The 22008-nt window shown below is 45.2% G+C and overlaps 2 protein-coding genes across 5 annotated transcripts in view; one reads left to right on the forward strand and one right to left on the reverse strand.

Annotated features, from left to right (window-relative positions):
- Nrp1 (neuropilin 1) overlaps positions 1-17372 on the reverse strand; it is a 156425-nt gene extending 139053 nt beyond the window's left edge. For all 4 annotated transcript variants that reach the window (XM_008847589.2, XM_029570666.1, XM_008847588.2 and 1 more), the window contains exons 1-2: positions 16977-17372; positions 13346-13520 (exon numbers count right to left, since the gene is read on the reverse strand). In XM_008847589.2, the coding sequence (XP_008845811.1) occupies positions 13346-13520; positions 16977-17049 (248 nt within the window). In that variant the 5' untranslated portion in view covers positions 17050-17372. The remainder of the gene's footprint in view (positions 1-13345; positions 13521-16976) is intronic.
- Positions 17373-18750: 1378 nt separating this feature from the next.
- The window catches only part of LOC115072802, a 62571-nt gene continuing 59313 nt past the window's right edge, over positions 18751-22008 (forward strand). The window contains exons 1-2 of the mRNA XM_029570664.1: positions 18751-18867; positions 19019-19693. Coding sequence (XP_029426524.1) covers positions 18751-18867; positions 19019-19693 — 792 coding nt within the window. The remainder of the gene's footprint in view (positions 18868-19018; positions 19694-22008) is intronic.

Genomic DNA, 22008 nt, shown 5'->3' on the forward strand with positions numbered 1-22008 from the left:
ACACAGGTGCACTTACCTACATGCAGGCAATACACCCATACACATAAAATAAAAATAAATAATAAATAAAATATATATGTTTTTAAAGCTGGGTGTGGTGGTGTGCACTTGTAATTCCAGCACCAGGGAGATGGAGACAAGTGGATCCCCAGGGCTCCCTGGCGAGTGAGCCTAGCCTAATCTGCAAGCTCTAAGTTCAGTCAGAGACCCTGTCTCCATAAACAGAGTGAATGGCACCTGAGGAACTGTTTTTGAGGTTGATTCTGACCCCATAAATAAAATATATATGTTTTTAAAGCTGGGTGTGGTGGTGTGCACTTGTAATTCCAGCACCAGGGAGATGGAGACAAGTGGATCCCCAGGGCTCCCTGGCGAGTGAGCCTAGCCTAATCTGCAAGCTCTAAGTTCAGTCAGAGACCCTGTCTCCATAAACAGAGTGAATGGCACCTGAGGAACTGTTTTTGAGGTTGATTCTGACCCCAATCACAAGGGCACACATGTGCACCCACATGTGAACAACTTTCCACACCCACCCATAAAAGAACTTAGTACCATGTAATAACCAATAGTCTGAGGAGTCAAGGAGGATAGCATTTGGATCAGCAGACACCAGGGAAAAGCCCTGGGTTGCAGCTGGCACTCCCAGTGCCCAGGCATGAGAAGAGAAAGAGAGGCAGAGGAGACAGATGTGTGTTTGAAGGTGTCAGGACCCAAGAGTTCTTCCTCTCATGAATACAGAAGTGCTGCAGAGTCTTTTTGGCTCATTGAGGCCAACCAGAGTCCAACAGAAAAGAAAACATATTCCAGGGGCAGGAGAGATTGCTCAGTGGTTAAGAGCACTGACTGCTCTTGCAGAAGACCCAGGTTTGGTTCCCAGCACCCACATGGCAGATAACAACCATCTGTAACTCCAGTTCCAGGGGATCCGACACCCTTTTCTGACCTCCATGGGCACTTCCTGCCAGGGGTACACTTACATACATACAGGCAATATGCTCATACACATAAAAAAAGAAAACAAGTAAAAGAAAGCACATTCCTTCTGCTGAGCTACCAGCCATACCTGCATCTTTTCAAATGAAAGAGAGCCCAGTCCTTTCCACCGGCTTCTGATATAATTCATGTCCTCAAAGGCTGTTCATGAGGGTGAGCTGGGGAGGAGGGATGGAAATAGGGCCCCTCTCTTTATCCTAGGGCCTCCCTGTGAACATGCTTTTCCACTCTCCCTTTATCATTGGGAAATCTGACAAAACCGGAAGTAGCAAGTTACAGGGTGGGAGGAAACTACAACAAGAAAGGAGTGAATGGGCCAGATCCCCATTTAAAATATGTTTCTTCCTAGTTGCCCTCTCCTGTGAATGACTGATAGCAAATCTTTGATGCTCCTATTGGTCACATTGGCTGAGAAGCATCCACCGTCCAATGACCACCAAGTTGTGGGTTCTGCCTTGGGATTTAAGGCTGGGATGGTCCACTCTCTGAATGGGCAGACATACTTCCAAGCCCTCAGGAACACAGGGGAAAAGAATCACTCAGGCTTTTACCATCAGGTGTGTGTCACAGCGAGACGATGTCTCACAAGACATCCTAGCAACTCCACCCATCTGGTTTTGAGAAGGCTGATCTGAGCACAGTCTTACAAGAATGTGGAGAAATGATCCTGGGCTGGATTCAGGCTTTGCAGGAGGCTGTCTCTCTGCCAGTGCACATGCCTGTGGAAATATTTGTGTCTCCTCCTGAGGATGCGGACGTTATTGTTTACAGTCTGAACTTATTTTAGGAAACAAAACCTGCGGATGCACGTCCTGCTAGAGTCATACCTAGGCTTTATTTAACAGATTTGTCTTGTATTCATAAAGCCTGCCTCATCAGCACTGAGATAGGGGAGGAAGGAAGGCAGCGTCACTTCCAGAAGAGAAGGCCCTCATGAAGCTCACTGGGTCTCACATGCACACACAAAAAGACCTAAGTAGAAGGCAGAAGAGGGCTGATTGGGGGATGACAGTGGTGAATGTGAGAAAATACATTATATACATGTATGAAAATGTCATAAAGAAACCCACTATTACATATAATCAATATGCGATAATAGAATAATCGGGGGTTGGGGGGCTGGTGAGTTGGCTCAGCAGGTAAAGGTGCATGCTGCCAAGCCTAATGACCGGAATTCAATCCTTGGAACCCACATGGTAAGAATCAACTCCACAAGCTAGCCTCTGACCTCCACAAGCAGGCCACAGCACACACGCACACAAACACATCCATACACACAAATAGATAAATGTAATTAAAATTTTTTAAAAATTAAAGATGAAGAAAGCTATGTCCATATGGTGTCCTCATCCAGACCTTGAGGTATACAACTTGGTCCATTGTTTTATCTTCCCAGTCGCACTGGGCGAAACTGCCAAGCAGAGTTTCTAACTGTGTTATAATCATGCCATTCACATATAATTGGGACCCAGCCCATATGAACCATCTCCTGTCTCACAGATGGGAATGAATGGCAGAGGGGCAATTATAACCCTTGGCCTCAATTCTCACCAGAGTCCTTCCTCACAGGGAGCTGTGAACACAGTCCCCTGGCAATCAGAAATCCCCAGCTCACAGTAATGAACCTGCACACACATCACACTTGATGTGAGACAGCTGAGGGATGTGTCTTGAGGACTGAACCAGCATATCCTCTGTGTTGCTCAGCACAGTCCCTAGCCATGGACAAAGAACTTAGCATTAGGAGAAAGCTTAAAATGCAAAAGAACTTTCTGGGAAAAAGAAAGAAAGAAAGGAATAGAGAGAGAGAGAAAGGAAGAAGGAAAGGGGAGTGGTGGTTGTTGGGGGGAAGACTCCTCCTCCATACAGTTGGGGAGGCAGTGCCGACCCAGACTCTCTGCCAGCTACAGAGTGCTGCCTTTCTGCTGTCTTGTCCAGGGGTTATAAACATCTACATCTGCTCAATCTGAGCAAGCTGGGGCCCTGTGGGCAGGGCCAGATTATCTAGGTGCACAAACACAGCTCCCATCTCAATATCTGGGCGCAGCTGCCACAAGTCCCTGCAAAAATGTCATCTTCAGACTGAATATCACTTGAGAAGTTATCAAAGCTGCCCCTTCCACCCCGTGTGGAATTCATCCTATCTGTTCTCCACACGGCTGTGAACCCTACACTGCCCAGGGAAGCGGAATTTCTTATTTACTTTTCAGATACCAGATTTTCATTTAAACAAAAAATGAATGGCACTAGTACTGGAGCGGACAGAGCATTCTGCGCTGGGGTGTGGAGGGTGGAGACAGGTGCAGAACATGGGTTCTGCCTTTGTGGAGTTCGTCACCCATGTGTGGACACAAACAGTAAGCATGCAGCTAGAGATAGGCACCTCCAGAGAGGGATTTCAGACCAGAAGTGTAAATCAGTACTAAACTAGGGAGAGCGCAGACTGTCCGATTCACTGGGATTTGTCATTTTTATGGGCTACCATTTTTCCAAAAGAATGAATCCATCCAAAAATTCAAATTTCATTCATTCTAATTGTCTTTTCCTATAACCACATTTAGAAAAAAAAATCCACTTTTCCCATCTTACCTAAGAAGGAATACCACCACACCTTATAAACACCAAGTGAGCCTAAGTGTCACCAAGTTTGTGGAGCTCTGTATGGCTGTCTTATCTTTGTGTCAAGAGTGAATTTTTATCATTTAAAACTGGGAACTGAATACTTCTGAAAGTTTTAGATTGACTTTTCTAAGACCGAACTTCCTGGTTTCATTGCAATGTTTTCCTTAAGCTCGGCTCTTACAGAGCAGCTTCCCTGTTTCTAGTATCTGTTGATGGGAATCAGAGGAGAGCTTGCAATTCTGACTTGGAGTCATTGGCCTTGGCCATCTCTGCCTGGCCTGAGGAAATTTAAGATTTTGGAGAATGAGACATTTGGCATCCTCTTTCAGGCAGGAACTGGAAGCTCTCCCACGACAGGCCAGCTCTTCACCAAGGCCACAGTAATCACCTCAGTCCTGGTTTGGCTGTTTGTACAAAGTATCTATCCAGATAACAACAAAATACTTTGCAGCATCTGTTTTTTCTCAGAAAGCACTCCTCTTGTCTGTCTAGGCCAACATTCCCCCTTAAGAGCCACAATGCCAAATACAAGTATGAACGTACTGTGAACGCAGGATGATGGGGAGCTTTCCTGATATTTGCCTGAGGTGAAGTAAATAGGCAGTTTTGGGAAGGCTTTCTTACTCTGGGCTTGAGAATACATGCTGGGTATATCTGGTACCTGGAACATCCTTTTAACCAGTAGTACAGACTCCAGCCATGCCAGGCCATCAACCAAAGGCACCAGAAATTAGACACTCTCTACCAGGATCTCCATCTCCAACTGAAGATCACTTTTGGCTGAGTGGGAAAGAGCCAACTGGCTCTCTCTACAGGCTTCACAAGTGCTTACTTAATCTGAGCAGTGGGTTTAAAAGCTAAATCCTTCCTCTAAACTATTTGGTTTATATTTATGGGCTCACAGAAGGAAACAGCTGGCAACATTTCAGAAGTTTCTAATTCACAAGGCACACCCAAATGTGCCTTCTGTCAAAATGGTGGACAGAATTTTGGTGCAACAGGTGAGCACTTGGACATTCAATTTATGTTTCTCAAACTTCAGGGCTGTGGTGTTAAAATGGAAGTGACGGTAAGAAGTGAGGTCATGTGTCCAGCACCCTAAGGGGCACATACTCTGGATGCAACTGTCGGAATCGGCCATCGTTGTTCTTTCCAAATCTTCTGTGGTTATTTAAATTAAAGGAGAGGCCTGGGGAGATGGCTCAATGGGTAAAGTGCTTACTCTGCAAGCATGAGGACCTGAGTTCAGATTCCCAGTACCAATGTAAAAAGCCTGGCACAGTCGAGTGAATCTGTAGCCCTAATACTGGGGCAGGGTGATCAGCATCAGTCAGCTCCAGGTTCAGCAAGAGACCCTGACTCGAAAAATTAAGTGGAGACTGATCAAGGAAATCACCTAAAGTTGACCTGTACTCATACACATATGAACACACACACACACACACACACACACACACACACACACACACACATTAATGATTTAATTAATTAAAAGAGAGAGATAAAAGCCAGGTTGAGCAAATGAGATGCAGTAATACAGACCCAGACTTGATGGGGGGCATGTTACAAGGCCAGTGTTTTCCTCAGTGAACTTGAACTTTTCTAAGCAATTGAGTGGCTAGGAGCCAAGAGATGATTGGTGGTTTGTTTGCCTCTGCTTGTCTGAAGAATGTAGTCATTGTGAGTAGACAGACGCTGTTTTCTGGGCTATCTGTGGATCATCTGCATCATTTCAGCCATACGACAGCACTGACTGACCTAGATTCTAGACATAGTCCAGTCGAACCCAGGCTAGCCAGATGCCTGTCCCTGTGAGGTGCTAGAACTGCTAAGTCACTGCCTGCCACAATTAGGACTGATGAGAAACGCCCAATTAAGAGGCATTTGGAACCTGATCTGACCACTAATCTCATCTTTTCTTTAGGACTAATTATCAGCCTTGATGAGCAGACAACTGCAATTACTCAACTTTACCTTTCAGCCTCCTCTTTGTGTACATGTGTTTGTGTGCACTTCTGCTAAGCCATGACAGTATGCCTGTACCTTCCAGGGTTTGTATGATGGAAAGGATGGGCTGGGAACACACATGAGGCTGGCATACATGTCTGCCTCAGTCCATTCTCAAGTGCCTGGGCTCCAAAGAGAACTCTGGTTGAGAATACCATAAACTGTTGATTCAGTGTGATAAAACTTCAAGGTTGCTTCTCCTTTAGCTTCTCATAGGAGTTATTTTTGTATACACATGTCCATGTACATACGAAGGCCAGAGGTTCGACTTCAAGTGTTTTCCTCAATCGTTCTCTACCTTATTTATTTATCTAATTGTGTGTATATGTGTGTGTGTGCAGGTGTGCATGGCCATGTGCACACGCAGGAGACAGAGGAGGTCATCTCAGGTCCTTCTCTATCCTCTCTGCCTTATTTCCTTAAGACAGGGTCTCTCACTAAACTCATTAATCTGGGCTATTCTGGCTAGCCAGGGACCCCCAACAACCTGCCTGTCTCTATTTCCCCAGTACTGGGATTACAAGTGTGTGCCACTACTCGGCATTTTTACCAGGTTCTAGAGATCAAATTCAGTTCTTGCATTTGTAGAGCAAGCACCTTATCCACTGAGCCACCTTCCTAGCCCGGGTGTTGCATTTTTGAAATTATGTACATGTCTAAGACAAAGCTACCTCATCATACTCAAAACTCATCACCATCAAGTGTTTATACTAAAGAATCAAAAAGAAAATATTTTTATTAATTAACTACATGGGGCTTTGTTCAAACTACATCAGTGCAAATGCAGTAAAAAATCAAAAGGAAGAAGTAGAAAGTTACCTGTGGGTAGTAACAGCTGTACTGGACAACAGCTGCCCCAAATGGCTCATTTCTATTTTCTAAGTAGTTTAACTAAACTGAGCTTGGTGATGGCATCCTCACATTGCCTGTACAGTTCTGAAAAGTCACCCGTGTTCAAAACCTGAAGTGAGAAGATGATCCGTAAGATGAGGGAAGAGGGGCTGGAGACATGGCTCAGTTGGTAAAGTGTTTTCTCTACAAACTTGAGGGCCCAAGTTCAATACCCATCACCCACGTAGAAAGCTGGGCATATAATCCCTGTGCTAGGGAAGGGGAGACAGGAGGATCACTAGAGCTTACTCACTGGCTGGTCAGTCTAGTCAAACTGGGAAGCTCCAGGTTCAATAAGAGAGATCCTGGCTCAAAAACTAAGGTAGAGAATCATTGAGGAAGGCACCAACAAACGGTGACCTCTTACCTGCACAGGCACATGCACACATGTGCCTGTGCTCCTCCCCCAGCCCCCAAACAAACAGAAGAGTTTTCTGAATTCACTTTGCACTGAAAGCAAGTCCAGACTGAAGACTTTGAATTTTTCATAATGTATCTGTTTGTATATTAAACACAGACAAGACACTCTCCAGGAGAGAGGGCAGGACAGGGCTCCTTGTCAGAGGGGAACAGCATGTGTTTCTATCTATGTTCCAAAGACTTTCATAGGAGCTACTCAGAACGAAGTACAAAAACTTCTTACTAGGCTTTCGTTTTGTGAGATTTTGAAACTGGCAAAAATGGCATCACATGAGTTGGGACAGCAGTTCCCCTCAAGGGCAAAGGTCAGTGACTGAACGTAGACATCAGGGAGCTTCAGGAAGCAGGGACTACTTATTTCTGTCTTGGAGATCTTAATCAACTGGTACACTTAAGTTGTGTGTTTCTCTAGATATGTATTATATTCTAATTAAAAGTACATATACTTTTATATTTCAGATAGAAAGTAGAGCCGGGCGTGGTGGCGCACACCTGACTCAAAAAGACCGAAAAAAAAAAAAAGTAGAAAAATATTTTGACTTAAAACACTGTTTTCCATAAAACTGATAAACACAGACCACATATACATGAACATACACATACACACACAAATGCATACACACGAACACACACATACATTCATAAACACACATGTAGAAACACATACACACAAACACACATACAAATATCTCAAGAAATTAGTTTTTAACGTAGAATTTTAAAAAATCAAAATTAATGAAAAATGAAAAGAGGAGCAAATCAGAAAATGCTGCTCAAGGAAACAAAAATTGGACTTATAGCCTCTAAACTAGTCAATAAGTGACTAAATTATCATTGTTAAATTGTGAAATTTAACTTTACAGAAATAGTCATATTTATGAAACTAAGGGCAGATTGAGTCTCAGTAAGTGAAATTTGTATTCTAGAAAGTAAATGAGATCGGGACTGGTTAGCTTGCAAACATCTCGAGATTTTAAAAAGCAGCAAGAAGGAAACAATGTGTGATTCAGTCCATCAAAACCCCCAGATTTGATGATCGTCTCTTCTTAACTATAATTTCACTGTGATTCAACTTCACATGAAGCTACAGAAGTGAACTATCCCTTTGGATAACCCAAACTGAGAAACACTTGCCTGTTGCTGGTGAGGCTGAGAACGCAGCAAACGGGTTACAGACAGGAAGGCATCTGTGCCATGATAGGAAATCGCACTGAGTGGGGGTCCCATCCGTCAGGGCCCTACGCCTGGCTTTCTCCCCACCTCTTCATAGGCTTTTCCCCCCTGCAGCTTCACATTTATTTTCTTAATGTTTTTAACCCAATGTCTGTGAAATTTTTATTGCTCCCTAGATGAAGACATCTGATCTGAATGTAACCACACACCTCTCGGCCCGGCAGTATTTGTCACAAACCATTATAAATTATCATGCTGATGGCTTGCGTGGCTGGGAAGCCGGAAAAGTTTCATAAATCCTAACTGCTCCATCAATGGCATTCTTGTTTATTATACAGAAATAAAGTTTTATGAGAGTCAAGATATCTGCCTTACCATTGAAAGAAATTTTTGGTGGAAAAAGTTCTAACTAGTTCAACATAAATAGTGAAAACCATTTTCAATGCACAATGACTAGTTCTTGAGAAATGTTCAGCTGATCTACTTTTAAAGGTACTTTAACACTTCTCAAACATGCATCTCCTCAACACTATCTCCTCTTAGAACATTCTAGTGTGTTCTCTTACATCAACAGAAGAACATCCAGCTGGAAATCCTAGCCTCTTTTAACCTTGCAAAACAGATGCTCCGCTGTTCTGTTCATTGATTGATTTACACCACACCTTGTTCAATAAAAGAATGGAAGGGGTCATATTACAGTGGTTTTGCTGCTTATGTGTAATGAACCCAATTGAACGGTAGCATCTACACAGACTGCTGCATGTTAAAAGTCTCAGCAATCACTTACACATTCATATTTCCCAAGGAAACCTGCCCCCTCATTCCAACCACTGTGAAAACCTAATCCTTACTTTGTAAAGTCAGCAGTTGACTTATGTATGAACTGAGCCAGTCTCTCTTAGCATTATTCACATGAAAATATCCTGTATTGTCATAGCTAGATGGCGATTATTTCTACATAACTTCAAATAAAATAATGTAAATATAAATACAAAAGATTTTTCCCTGCTGAACTGATTGGTTAGTCTAAGTAAGTATCCAGACCTTCACCTTAGCAAAGAAAAATTGCTTCCTCGAGTCTCAAAGACATTTCTCTACAGCCAGTGTTACAAGAAATTGATTTCTTGAGCTTTCTCATGGTGAAAGTTGGCTGTACAAATACTGGCAATTTCAAGAAAAAATGCAGGCTGTTTTATATGAGAATCAGCCCATTATGGGATCAATAAATTTAGTTTGACATATGTTTACTTTCATATTTTCAAATGTTCTAACAATAACCAAATTACTGATATCACAACCATGATAATAGTGTATTGGTGGAGAGCTTTGAACCTTTCAAACGATTTCAGCTCTATGACCTCATTTTATTCCACCACTAACCTAACATCATCAACACAAGAAGCAATTTTTATTGTCATTAGCCATATACTAGTGCTGAAGCAAGGAAAAATATCAATTATCTCAAATAAGATGAACATAAAACTGGTTTGTTGTTTTTGAGACAGGGTCTCAGGTAGCCAAAGTTAATCTCAAACTTGGAATGTAGCTGAGGTTGACCTTGAACTCCTGAGTGCTGGAATTGCAGGTATGTGCCACTGTGCCCTACAAACAGCCAGTTCTTAAAAGAAGTAATGGTTGAAAGTTTCCCAGCTCTCTGAGGTGATATAATGAACTTAGTTTTGTAAGTATCATAATAAAAATTGCAAAAACAAAACAATAAAACAGTTTTATATCTGAAACATGTTTTGTAAAGAGTGTCTGTGCATTCTACTTTCCCTGAGAATTCTGATAATCTGTAATGTTTTGAGACTATGATTCTGTACGTGTTGTTATTGAATAGTTCTAATTGTCCCCTTCAATAGTGACCAGAAGTCATGCTGGATCTGGAAAGACAGTGAAGGTGATGTCTTCAGTTGGTCTCCCTGTATCTTTTTGAGAATTTTCACTGCTAAGAGGCTCAGGTAGCAACACCAGAATGTGGCACAAAGATGTCTTCCAGGAGCACAAGTTCCTATACTTCATTAGGTGGAATCCATCAGCCTTTCAATGCTGGTTAGGATGTGGTTCCTTCCAGGAATCCAAGCCAGGGTTGTGAAAAAAGATCACTTTATTCTGCAGCAAACAAAATTTCACAAACAAGAGTCCCTCATCCCCTATCACACTACTACCATATGATTCTTTTAGAAACAATCTTTGGGTTTTTTTTTTTTTGGTCTTTTTGAGACAGGGTCTTCCTGTAGCCCCATTTTTTTTTTAAATTTGTGTTTGTGTACTTGTGCATGTGGGTTTGCATGTACATGTGTACGTGCATGTGGAGGCCAGAGGCTGATGTCCGGTGTCTTCCTTAATCACTTTCCACCTTATTCTTTGAGACAGGGTCTCTCACTGAACCTGGAGCTCCGCTATTTTGCTAGACTGGCCGGTGAGCCCCAGGGTTCCTCCAGTCTCTGCCTCTCCAGTGCTGGAATTACATAACTGTGTTTTGATTATTGTGTGGGTGCTGAGGATCCGAACTCAGGTCCTCATGCTTGCATAGGCCCCTGACTGACTGAGCCCTCTCCCCAACCCCAGAAATATCACTTTCTTATCTTGCTCTGATAACATTCAAATCGCCTTTCAGTAAATTATGATCATCCTTTATCTGATTGTCGCCAAAACATTTTCGTTACATTTATTTATTTGTTTATTTATTTATTTGTTTATTTATTGTGTGGGTGTGGGTGTGTGGGTGCATGCATCCCATGGTGCACACAATGAGGCCTAGGGACAACTTCTGGAAGTAGTTTCTTTCCTTCTGCCCTCTGGGTCCTAAGGATGGAACTCCGGTCATCAATCTTGGCAGCAAGAGCATTTACTAACTGTGACATCTTGCCAGCCTCTGATTTTTTTTTTTTAAAGGAAATGGACTAAAAAGATGTTCCTCCAATCCCAACATAACCTATCCTACTGCATTATATGCCAAATAATGATGTAAGTTTTCCCATTCATCAGATACCATGAGTACCGAACATAAGTTTATCAATCAGTTTCCTTCCCAACTTCTATTGCAGTGTGCTGGGCCCAGCTTTGTACCTGCTCTGAGGACCACTGCTGAACACACATCCCTCTGCAAGTCTGTGGGTGGTAGCATCATACAGATAGTTGGAAACTGGCCACAGTACAATATTTACACAGTGGAAATAGGCAAATGTTAAAAATCAAGACCTGACTCACCCCTCCCAAAAGCTGGTTGCTAATGTTTATCAGCATACCACTGCTAATTACTAGTGATCATTCATTCTGAGCTCTTAATTCGTTCACACATTTACATGTTATGACTTCTTGATCAGAAATCAGTAAACATGAGTTTAATGAAATCTAAGAATACCATTTTGGGGGTATAATATTATTATTTGACCATGCATTATCAGAGTCTCTTGAAAAATACCAATTTAAGCATTATCAAAAACTGAGAAACAAGAAATATCATAAGTGTCCAAGTTGTCTACATAATTAGCACTGTAAACACCATCATAAAGAACACTAACAAGCTAGGGATGGAGCAAGAAGTTACAGTGCTTGCCCAGCATGCATGAGACCTGGGCTTGGTCCTCAGCACCTCCAGAAAAGAACTCCTTGTTTTCTTGCAGTTGCTGGAACATATTATTAGCTCTACAAAAGATTTAAAAGTCAACACAAAACCCAGGACTTCTGAATCACAGAATACGAATTAGACTGGAATCAGCATAATTTCACCGCATTGTAATAGTTGCTGACTATTCAGAAACCCAGCATCGGTCTATGGATTTCTGCTAATTTGCTAGGCACAAAAATGTTAAATGAAACAGACACCTCACTACCCTGATGGTGGAAAGCTGTTTCCCACCACAAACTCAACAGGTTTCTGAATCCTTCCTACAAGTGGGAACATTTTCAAAGAGTTCTGTTCTCTAAAAGGAATAGAATAGAATAGCCTGACCATTGAACATGGTAGCAACATGGTTACATTCAAAGGAAGTAGCAAAATTGACCCATTCCAAAACTCATAAAACATGTTAGTTCCTGAGAAACATTTTAGAATTGAGATTTAAATATCATCTCCTTTTTAATAGTTTGTGTGTGTGTGTGTGTGTGCGTCTCACAAAAAAAATCAATATTCAGGTTCAAAGTGGAAACTCCTTTCAGTGCTGCAGAATGGGATCACGTGGACAAGACACAAAGAGGTGATGCAGGGTGTGGAAAGAGATGAGCTACAAAGATCTCAGTGTCCACCCCAGACAACGCAAAGGCAGCAATTCCACCCCTATACACAAGGCTTTTCAAGTAAAGGGGGAGGCATCATTTAGATGATCTCCACAGTAAAACAGCTTCATGATAATGAAACCTGACATAGACTAGTGTTTAGTAACTCCAAGTAGAAAGAGACAGCCAAGCAAGGAAGATGAATGCAAACCTGATTTATACCTACATTCCCATTGCACTCATGCACTCCAACAATTATTTTCTAGCATTTTCATAAACCTCTTAATCATTAATCCAATATTTTAAAAATTCTCCTTTAAGTCAGCTGTGTTGGCGCATGCCTGTAATTTGGGAGGCCATCCTCGTCTATGTAGGCGAATTCAGGTCACCCAGGGCTACACAGTGAGACCCTGTCTCAAACAAACAAACAACCACAAATCATGATCTAATATGCTCTAAATACTTTATTTCTGTTCTGTGCCAATTCTGTCAAACTCAGTAAGAGAAATGCAATCTTTTGGAGAGGATTTCTGGGTGAAATCCAGGGCCTTAAGCATTCTAGGCGGGCCCTCTACCACTGAGTTACAACTGCAGGCGTGAGAAACACAGTTCTGAAATCATAAAACTAGCAACATATCTGTTTAAAAAACACCAAACCTAACAATCAGTGGATAAAGTACATTGGTGATCTACAATATTTAAGAAAACACAAGCAAGAGTTCTGCTTTCTAGTTTGTTTGTTTTTTTCAAAAACCTTTCCAGAAAGAACCACACACCACATATTTCTTAACAAGAGATTTCCAAAACCAAAAGTGTTAACACAAAGAAGACAAGCGAACGCATTTAAGGATAGTTTTCCTAGTGAGACAAACTTAATCGCTTCTGACTTGATTTTCATACTCTTGACACTTGATCTGGTCTAGCTTGGGACCCCTTCAGGTCCTAACACGGCACCGCATAGACACTTGCCGCCACTAGATGGTGCTGTGGCGCCCTGTTCAAACTCGTTCTCACTTACTTGCAGTCTCTGTCTTCCAAATCGAAGTGCGGGTTGAAGTTGATCATGATTCTCTGGTAGGGTTCCGGAGCCTGGATCAGCCATTCACACTTCTCACTGGGATGGTAAGAATGAGGGTAACCAGGGGATGTAAGGTACCCTGGGGTCTCGATTTTGATAGTTCCACCACATTTATCTGTAACAAAAAACCCAGCATTTTAGCCCTGATCTTTCCCCCACAACCAGTAGTCTTCTAGCTTTAGATACATATTGCTAATTAACAAACATTATAATTATATATCTTTTTAAGGGGAACTCCAAAAAGTCCCCGCAAGTCTTTCTGGTGTCACCTAAATCAAGAACACCACACCACCAAGGAACACTCTTTGATCTTAAAGAGGGTGGCTTCCACAGAAAGCCTACTGAGATCTGAGACGGCTCTCCCATCCCCCCCAAAGTTCCTTCCCAAGAAAAAGGTCTTCTAGCATTAAAAACATTAAATCCCCTCAATTGATGTTAACACAGCCCCTTGGGAGTTTCTGCTAGACATAATTATCCTCCAAGAAGTGTAATCACATTAAGCAGCAGTTCTAAGTGGAAGATGACTAGAAGATGCTATTGCATTCCCTGCAAGTTGCTTTTTGAAGATATGCCTGGTCTGTGTCATTGACCAGTGAGAATTGTCTTCCAGGACTTTGATTGGCTTGAAGCCTAACCTCCTTTTGTTGTTTTATCTGCTCACAAATCTAAGTGATTTTGAGTTATCTCTGCTTTTGAGACCCAAATCAACAGTGAACAAAGTGCAGTTAGCGAAGCAGAAAGAATTCTGCTTTACCTAGCCAAGTCACTCAGCCTTGGCGACTAGATCAAAGCAATGGGGCAGAAAGAAAAATAAATAGCCACACAGCATTAATTCTAATTACTAAATGTTAGGGGAAGCCCCAGCCTGAAGTCTGGGTATTACACATGGCGAGCCACATTTTCACATTCCGGGAAAGGGGAATTATCTAGTTTGGAGCCTTTGCTGAGAAACAAACCACAAGAACAACAATAACAACAACAACAACAACAACAACAACAACAACAAAACCTCAAATACTGATGTGACCCTGACAACCAAATAAACCAAATAAATCTGACTTACTATTCGGCATAGAGCCCTACTGTCACTTTCTATTATGAGTCTCACACTGGTGAGCCTCAGCCCACAATGCCAGCTTGTGTAGTGATGCTTAATTTTAGGCAATAAAAATTTGGTGTATAAACTATGTAAGAAGAACAAGTATGAAGCAGTGAAATATATAAGCCTATCAATCACAAACATCCAATAATGGTATATACAGATTTTAATATTACATCTAATAGATTCCCTGTGGAAAGAGAAACACATTCTTTGCTCTCAGCATGAATTTATAAATCTACGGAATTTTATTACAGGAAAACCAGGTCAAATGGAAATGAAAGATGAAGTACACATCAAAAATGCATAAAGCTACATGCATTACAGAAGTCATTTCCCATAAATTAAAAAGAAGACAATATAAACTATGCTGTTTTCTCCAATTGCTAGATGTTTCTAGCTGTTTCCTAGATGGACGTGAGCTCACAGATTCTCTTCCCATTGGCTTTTAAAAAGCTTTAGGTCTTTGAAAAGAAATGATGTTGCAACCAACACTCAGAATCTCAGCTAATGATGCTAGCAGCTCCGTGGTGCAATACTATGGAGGCTTGAGCAGTATTTTATATGGGCAGAAAACTTGGAGAGTGACCGCAGCTCATTAAGTCCCTCCAGCTCTGTGCAGCCATCATGGCAGGGTCTGGCATCTGTTAGGAGAGTGAAATAAAACAGTTGCCAGACAGTCACTTCAGAAGACAGCGAGGTGGGCTTGGTACCACACCAGAGCGCTTTAATCTATGACTTCTGAGAAAGTGACAGTGTAATAAGATAATGTGGACTGCTCGACTCCCATGTTCTGCTCAGTCTCTCTAACACTTGATTAGGAGAGAGCAATTCCTAATGACTCTGGACCATTAGTACTAAATAAGGTTAATGAATTAATTTAGTAGACACTAACTGGGAGGAGGTGGACATGGTTTTAAGAGGACTTGCAGGCTTACAGAGGCTTGTGCTGGCCCTGATCAGTTCAAGCATAGCAACACGGCTTTAGCTATTCAAGCGGACTGAATCCCACACCTAGCATTCCCCAGATTTCTGCCAAGGATATTAAGGAGTGTGTGTGTGTGTGTGTGTGTGTGTGTGTGTCTGTCATTCTGAAATTCTGAACCCCAAATCTGAGTGCTCTTCATACTAGCTGTCACATACATCCTGTGGGTACCCCACCAGGGTTCTAACTTCCTGTGGGTACCCCACCAGGGTTCTAACTTCAGAGTCTGAAGGACTTAAATCTTAAAGTCTAACCACTTGAGCTTCTTTGGTTGGCGGAGAATGCTGTTTTATCCCCTGCCAGAATATAGAAAGAAGCACACCATTAACTCAGGTTCATTAATAAATTGAACTCCACATTCATGATTTTTTTGAGTGTTTGGCTTCCCTGCCAGAGTATATATAGAAAGACACCGCCAACTCAGATTCATTAATAAATTGAGTTCCAGCCATGTCCACAAAAATTCTGCATATCTTTCAAAAACACTGCTTGGTACCTGTTGGGGGAGATATATCCCTCAAATCACAAAATCTGGAGAAAGCACATTAAGGAGATTAACTTCCATCATAAAGGAGTGATTTAAATTCTTCCTGGTAGGGGCCTGCACTGGCCTCCTTTATTAAAACAATACACCGCAATAAGTAGTGGATGTTCTTTCCTCCTAATTACTTTGATTGAAATCTAAGCCAGACAAAAGTAAATATTTGGCCATTAGTTAATAATAATTGCTGAAGATTTACTGTTCAGAGCAGCGCATGCCTAGCCTTCAGCACCTTTCCAGGGGAAGTCGAACATGCTTGCACCAGATCCCATTTTAAAACACACTATTTAGGTCCGCGGGACTGTTTATACCCAGGACTGCCTTTCATTGCTTAACAGTAAGTGGTTTTAAAAGCCAACTCGAAGCTGCACTCGGGCTAGAAATTCTCAGATATATTGGTTACATTAAATAGATCATATTCCTTTATTGACTCTACAACTTTCATTCATACTCCGGGACCGTTTACAAAGGCGGGGGAAGAGAGTTCCAGCGACCGCCAAGACAGACCGCTATCTCTCAGCGTCGCCCACCAGAGGAAACCGAGTAGGGCAGCTGCAAGGAAAACCAGGAAGTCCTCCTGGTGAAGTGTTCATTAACTCTCAGCAGCCATCAGATTTTTGAAAAGGAGTCTCATCTAATTGCCTCTGGGAGGAAACATTATTAAGATAATTGGTGTGCTGATCTGGGAAGGTAGGCGCTCTGCCTTGGAAAGAGGCAGGAGAACCCCACAGCCAGCAACCGACTTGAGCCAGAGCCGAGGGCTTGCGGTCCTCCTGCCCAGACTCCTGACTTCTGTGTTTCTCGCGCAGGCAAGTTTCCTGCGCCCGGCTGCTGTGCGCGCGTCCCGAGGCTGGGGCGGGAAGCCCATCCCAGGCGGGGACCGTGCGGTCCTTCGTGGGGATCCCGCAGCCCAGGCTCGTAGCTCGCGCCTCCGCCTGTCACTTACCGCTGCGGAAAGCGCTGGCCCTGGCTAGGGCGAGGGCGAGCGCGGCGCACAGCAGCGGCAGCCCCCTCTCCATCCTGCTCCTCGGAGCCGATTTCCCAGGCAGCTGAGGCCGGAGGAGATCTCGGGGAGAAAAGCCCAGCAAACCCGAATCTTAACAATCCGAAACGCTCCAAGCCCTCCTAAGAGCCGTAAAATCCTCAACGGGTCTTGGCGGGGAAGGAAAGCTGAAAGGCAAATGCCTGAATCCGAAAGAAGCGCGTCTCTTTTTGTGTCTCAAGTCGCCTGCATCCTGTCATTTAGCTCCGGTTTCCTCTCCCTTTTCCCACACTTGTTCCTCTTCCAGGAGCCACTGCCCGGGCCATGTCTCAGCAAGAAAAAAAAAAAAAAAAAGGGGGGGGGGGGGGGGGCAACACAACAAAGCCAATTTCCAAAAAAAAAAAAAAAACAGGGGGGGGGGGGGGGGGCAACACAACAAAGCCAATTTCCAAAAAAAAAAAAAAAAATCCGGCTTGATTCTGGACGGGTTGGAGCCGAGGAGCTGGCGCCCAGGGGAGGTCCGGGCTGTCTGCGGGAAGGAAAGAGCCAGCAATGAAAAGATGAGCGGGAGAGCGAGGACTTTCTCCACCAGCACCCCGCCTCCCCTCGGCCTCCCCTCCCTTCCGAGCCCTTCCCTCGCCTCCTCCCGCCCCCTCCCCGCACAGCCCAGCCAGTGATTGCCTGGCTGGAGACCGGGAGACCCGAGTTTCCCTCCGAGTGCTCTCCTGGTCACTATACCCGGCTCGACCCTGCCGGGATTCTCCGGGGAAAGGACGGCGATACAGGAGTGTGTGTGTGGGGGGGGGGGGGGGGGGGCTCTGAGCTCTGGGCGCTTGGACGCGTGCGTGCGGGAGCCGCATCGCAAGTGGTGCCAGCCACAGGGTCCCGCTAGCCTACCTCGGCGTGCTCCTCTGCACCCCGAGGCTGAACTAGGCGGCTCCAGGAGGCGAGGATCCCGGAACCGAGGAGTGCGGAGCGCCCAGAAGGTGGCTGCTGCTTCCCGGAACTCCAGGTCTCAGGGGACCCGCGCCTGCAGCGGCGAGGATCGCGTGGCCAGCCCCCCCTTCCCGCTCCCCAAGTGCTAGTCTGAGGCTCCTAGTGGGAAGCAGCCGGACGCCCCTGGGCCTCGGAGTGAGACTTAGGCCAGGGAGAGAAAGCCTGGCTGAAGTGGGAGACGCTCAGCAGAGCCCAGAGGACAGCCGCGGTGTCACTGCCACGTAAATCGGAGTCAGACCTCCCTGGCCGGCAGAACCCGGCAGCAGTCCCGCACCGCCTCCCCGGCAGGCGTTAGGGTGCGCGGCTGTGTGCCCCTCGGCGCTGCTGGCTGCATTGTTCCCCGAGATTTGGTGCCCTATCTTTTGGGGGCACATGAAACCGCAGGGATGGGTGGTGGCGAGTCTCTCAGCTAGGGGGCAGCCGCCGCCAAACCCGGCCAGCCTTGCAGCACCCCAGGTGCTCCAGGCACTCGGAATTAGGGGTCCGGCTGTGGGTTCCGTGCACCCCGAGGGAAGGAATAGACTGGCGAGGGCCGGAGGTGGAGGTGTCGGGCTGATCACGCAAGGGCCTCATAGTACCTGCTCCAGGCCACAGAAAATTGTGCCCATCGGACCTCCAACTTCTGGCCCTCATCACCTTGCACCATCAAACAAGGCGGCGTCCACTGGGTCTCCCTGCCCTCTCCTCTCCCTGGTCCCAGTCCAGTTCCAAGGGCATTCGGAGGAACCTCGGCAGGCGGCGAATGCTCATGAATAGCAAGGGCAACCCAGAGACTTTAACAAACAGGTTGCAACCAAAAATCAGGCTCTTACTTAACAGGGCTCGGCGCCCTGGAACACCCTCGGAAGGATCTGGTGGGGTAGGTGAAAAAGGTCATACGCCTTCTGGGAAGTGACATTTATAAACACGCTGCCATCGCAGAGCCTGACTTCTACCTGGTGCAAAGGCTGGCAAAGATTTAGGAATGTTGGCAAGGAGACTTTGGTCAAAGGTTTTGGCAGAAGAACTAGGGTCAGGCAGGGAGAAAGGACGCCCCGGGCGCGCAAGCCCCAGGCCGGGACTCTGTGCTCAGCCTCAAGGCTGCGCGCGTGGCTGCACGCAGGGCGCCCACGCGGGATGCTGGTTTGCTGCGGGTCAAATCTTTCCCGCTCGTGTCCCTAGTGCCCCGCCTCCAGGTTGCAAAGGCCGAGGCACAGCTCCCGGGTCGCCCGGCGCGGGTCGGGTTCCGAGCGCCTCCCCTGGTCGCCGCTTGCCCCCGCCTCCGTCCTCCGCTCCTGGGAGACACGGGTGGGAAGGGCACGCCCAGAGGCCGGGAGCCTAATGCCTGGGTCCACGGAAAGGGGCAGTCCCGGGGCGCCGGCTCACTGCAGGCAAGAGGGGGGGCCGCCAGCCGCCCCCACGCAGAGCTGGGCGTGTGTGAGCGGCCAGAGACAACCCTGGCACTCGGCCACCGCGTACGCGCGTCCCCGCTTGCCAGCGCCTGGCGCCCGGTGCAGCGCTGCCAATTCCAGCTGCGCCTTGCAAGTCTCAGACTGGGCGACCGGAGCCACCTCTGCCCTGGAGTCCGAGGGACCGGCGCCTCTCAGGACCTGGCGAGCGGACAGAAAAGGGAAGCCAGGCGAGAGGAGCGGAAACTCGGATACCCGCCTCCTTCCGAGGAAGCCCAGCAGCCCCGCTTGTCCAGGGTCAGCCCGATTTAACCTGTCTGTGGCTGGTTCGGGTGAGCTAGGGGGCACACACGGGAAACTTGAAGAGGGGTTGTTTTTGAAAAACCGCTTCTAACCTCTCTTCCCCTTTCCCCACTGAGCGTGCATTTCTCAACCTAGAGGAGCCAGGTCAACAGCTAAAGCCACAGTGTAGCGCTCTGGGAGGGACAGTTCCCTCCCCACACTTGTCCCCCAAGCAAAAAAGGGAGGAAGGGCTTCTCAGTGGACAAAACGCAGTGAAAGCCTGGCTTTCTGGGTCAGCCGCAGAGCACTCTTGCCAGCCTCCTCCAACTGGTAAGGCATGCCCTATGCACTGTGGGAGAGACGTACTTAAGCTCTGCCTGTGATTTTCCCCGGCTGAACTTATCTGCGGCTTTCCTAGACGCCTCGGTTTCCACAGTGGGTGCTATGAAATGGAGACAGGCCATGGTAATTGATAATTGCCAGCTATTGTGGTAGTACAGGCAAACTGTCCCACTAAGCCTCTTCCTATGCCATGGGATTCCACTAAGTAAAGAAAGGGTCAGTTTCATATTTCTGCAGTTCTCCACTGAGGGAGACAGACCGGCATTATAGAAGAGTAAGTGTGAGACAGAGGAAGAATTTGGCAGTATTCCTAGCTGGATTTTATTTTGGTCTCAGGCACACATCCCTCTTTTTGATATCATAGATCTTCAGAGGAGATAGCGCCAGGCTCCACCTGTGGGGTGAGTCATCAATCTGCTGTCCTAGCAGAGGGTGGGGCAGAGGCCATCAGTGGGGTCAGTACCCAGGCTCAGGGGCTGCTGCAAAACAGAGCAGCCTATCTGAGCAGAGTTGGAACCTGGGCTCACCATTAAGAAGCAGCTGGGTGTAAACGCCCTGCTCTTTTCCTCAAGCCACGTGAATTTGTCAGAAACGAAATCCACTGCTCCCAGAGGGCCATTTGAACCACCAGCTTCAGATTGGTGCAATATGGGGATCAGAGTGTAGTTCAAAAATGAAGTAGGTAATGTTGAGGTTTTGTTTTGTGTTTTATATTTTTAAAGGTCAACCCTATGGATTTTAGAAAAGCAATCAGACAAGGCATTCTTAGTAGGAGTTAGCCAACATCTGAAATGGAAATATGGAAGACTACAAACTTGGAAAAGATTAAAGTTTGGAATTTACAACCAATCCCAACACTCTGAGATCGGAGGCAGGAGGATCAGGATTTTAAACCTGGGTTACATAAGACGCTGTCTTAAAGGGGGAAAAAAGGAGGAGAGGTTATTATTTAAAACAATTTCCTTTAAAATGGTACTTCTGTCAAAATGACTGTCATACAAGATCATGCAAAAGGTATTGTCTTTTAGGGAACAGTTATAGCTATTGCCTTAATTTGTATTGAGAGAAGAAGAAAAACGAATAGGTGAATCTTTAGTTTCTGTTTCTTTAGGTATTGTAGAAACTTATGATACTTTCTAAAATTGCAAAACAGAATGGCAAAGTGTGCATAACCCAGTGTATTCCTTAACAAGATAAAGACAGAGAGGTCTGCCTTGAATCCTTTGCTGGTGGTAGAGTTTGGGGCTAGAATTTGAAAACTGTATATCATCTGAAAGAACAGACTTTTTTTGCAGGGGGGAGCATGAGAGCAAGGCAGTGTCTAAGGGCTGGGATTACAAACTGTGCCCCACTACACCCAGGTGAATTATCTCTAAATTAGCAGAATAAAAACAATGAACAGAAACTCTCAGCAAGCAAATTAAAAATACCATTGGATAGAATACATTCAAATTTCCCAAAGGGATATATTTAAATAGAATGGTCTTTAAAACTTAACTTGAGCAATCCAAACAGGGAAGTGACTATGCCTTAAAATCTAACCATAGACCCATGTGGAAAAGGAACTAAAACGTTAAGGAATGTTGAAAGATCAGTAAAACAATGATTAAAATAGCCAGTCAAGACCTCAAAACTGGACTGCTGTTGTAGCTCATTTGGTTTGCCTAGCACTCACAAGGTCTGGGTTCTAACCCAGCAACCCACAAAAACCAGGCATGACTGGGTTACATCCCAGCACTAGAGAAGCAAAGGTGGGAGGATCAGGATTTCAAGCTCATCCTTGGTGAAGGGAGTTTGAGGCCAACCTGGGTTACCTTGAGACCCTGTCTCAAAAGACAAAAAAAAAAAAAAAAGACTTAAAAACACAGTTAAGAAGAGATGACTCAGTAGTTAAGAGCACTAGCTGCTCTTACAAAGGACCCGAGTTTGATTCCCAAGCACCCACATGGCAGCTAATGCCTGTTCCAGGAGAGTCCTATGCTTTCTTC

Source organism: Nannospalax galili, unplaced genomic scaffold (assembly GCF_000622305.1).
Source record: "Nannospalax galili isolate Female #2095 unplaced genomic scaffold, S.galili_v1.0 scaffold123, whole genome shotgun sequence".
NCBI lineage: Eukaryota > Metazoa > Chordata > Mammalia > Rodentia > Spalacidae > Nannospalax > Nannospalax galili.